At 40.8% G+C, this 2,228-nt stretch overlaps 1 protein-coding gene across 1 annotated transcript; it reads right to left on the reverse strand.

Moving 5' to 3' along the window:
* Positions 1-1,627: 1,627 nt before the first annotated feature.
* On the reverse strand, positions 1,628-1,948 carry TCIM (transcriptional and immune response regulator). The gene has a single exon (XM_065900046.1). The coding sequence runs from the start codon at positions 1,946-1,948 to the stop codon at positions 1,628-1,630; it is 321 nt and encodes a 106-aa protein (XP_065756118.1).
* Between the last annotated feature and the right edge of the window lie 280 nt (positions 1,949-2,228).

Genomic DNA, 2,228 nt, shown 5'->3' on the forward strand with positions numbered 1-2,228 from the left:
GCTATATACCTTCTTAGAAATATTTTATTATAATTTTATGAGGAAATAAGCAAAGAGACTGCAATGTTATTCCCATATTGGTTTATATTAAATAAACATTGATAAGCCACAAAATCTTGATCGTAATTCAGACTCTGACCCTCAGCTATATTGTTTTGGGAGAAATAAATGTATACAGCTACCATAGCCGCAGAGGAAAAATGTCAAAAATATGGAGAGAAAAACCTTTTGAGGGCTTCCCTGGTGGCGTAGTGGTTGAGAGTCTGCCTGCCGATGCAGGGAACACAGGTTCGTGCCCCGGTCCAGGATGATCCCACATGCCGTGGAGCGGCTGGGCCCGTGAGCCATGGCCGCTGAGCCTGCGCGTCCGGAGCCTGTGCTCCACAAAGGGAGAGGCCACAACAGTGAGAGGCCCGGGTACCGTAAAAAAAAAAAAAAAAAAAAAAAAAAACCTTTTGAAACTCACCCTGTATGGATACATAAACAACAATACTGATGAGCCACTGTATGAATTCTATGCCTGTATCTTATATTTTAAAGTCAGGACAGAGAAACTTCGTAGATACTTGATGTAAGAATTTGCTTTGAATAAGGTGACAATGCAAAGCTACTTTAAAAGCACCTCTTACTCTTAGAGTAAAATCCTTAGAAAAGCTTATAAAAGTTTATAATAATAAAAAGTACCATCTTACTTTTCCTTTGAGACCAATCATCACACACCAAGAGCAGCTAAGTTTATAATAATTTATTAAGGTTGCATATCATTTGTCATGAATAATAAATTATAGAAACCATAGCATCTTTATAAACTATTAAGTGTATCATATTCACTTCCTAATGCTTATTGCAGTAACAGTAAGAAATTTAGATTATATTTTAGCATTAGTTAGAAGATTTAAAAAAACTATAAAATTTGTTCACAGTACTTCGGATTTATGAAGGACCCTATTATTTTAACTTTTGGGCAAGCAGTTTGAAATGCGTAAAAACCCCTTACAAACCAGAAGGTGGCGCACGGTTTCACTGAGCTGCCGAAAATAATGCAGTTCCTTGAATTTGTACTTACACCCATGTGGTGCACTTTTTAAGGCATTGTAATAAATGCAAATAAATAATCAATTACTGATCTCTAAAAAAAAAAAATCTACCAATAGACAACATTGAAGCTTGGCAACACTTTGAACATTCAAATAAAAAATTCAGTAAACAATTGCAGCATGGAATTCTCTCTCCTGTTCCCCATTTCCCTCCCCCTACCCAGTTTGGTTAAGGAAAAAAAGTTCAGGTTGAGTTTAAGTCCTAGGGCCTGACAGGGAGACCCTGGCCTCCATTCTTCCCCAGACTTCTGTTATCTTCAGTTTCAGTTCTCATTATGTCTGTCCAGACTCGCCCCTGACATCAGCATCGGTCCTTTTCCCTCAGGGGGAGTTTTCCAGTCCTTGCTGAAAGCATTTCCTTCTCCACTGTAACAGCACAGGCGTGAAATTAGTTGGAGTCTTTGTAACAAGTTCGTTCCGTTCCTATGGAAGAGAAACTTACAAGGCAGCAACAAGATGCTGTGCGCGTTAGACTGGCTTGGTCTTTAAATGTCCGGTCTCGGCTAATGTCCTTATCCATCCTCTGGTCCTCAGTGAACTTTGATGGAATATTTCCGCAGTTTCAGAAATTGGAAAAGCTTGTCTTTCGTCCTCTTCTTCAGAGCCATCAGGGCTCGTGTTTTCTCCTCCAAATCTTGATCTATGGCAAAAATGATCTTAGCTCTCTCCTCTGCTTTCTTGTCCCCAGAGTTTTTGAAGAGCCTCTGTAATGCTTCTTGGTCTATGTTTTCAAAGATGTTGCCCACGGCTTTCTTACGTGAGGCTGTGTCGAAGTGGTAGCCGTGGATGGACGGGCTTACTCGCAATGAGGTGGACATGCTTCTGGCCGGGTGGCTTGGCTTGGCTTTCATCGATATGTGAATCTTCGGGAATTCAGCTCCCGGGCTCTCCAGAGAGTCTGTAGCAAAATCATTCCGGGACTGCTATTTAAAGTGTGAACAAAAGCTCCAGGCTCAGATTACACTGGTGACATCAGAGTGACCTCAAGGAAGCATAATCACAGAGAGGTTTAACAGTTGAGTTGCCAAAATCCTGTTCTTGTGCTAAATGTTACTAAAAGCTGTGTTCAGTGATGGGGCAGGAAAGGGGGGTATTTCTCTTTACCACATCTGTGGCCATAGAATTATAGAC

This window comes from Phocoena phocoena, chromosome 21, assembly GCF_963924675.1.
Source record: "Phocoena phocoena chromosome 21, mPhoPho1.1, whole genome shotgun sequence".
In the NCBI taxonomy this organism is placed as follows: domain Eukaryota; kingdom Metazoa; phylum Chordata; class Mammalia; order Artiodactyla; family Phocoenidae; genus Phocoena; species Phocoena phocoena.

What these genes read in the sequence shown, in the direction of transcription:
- TCIM (XM_065900046.1), bottom strand. Translation starts at nt 1,948, where the DNA reads ATGAAAGCCAAGCCAAGCCACCCGGCCAGAAGCATGTCCACCTCATTG.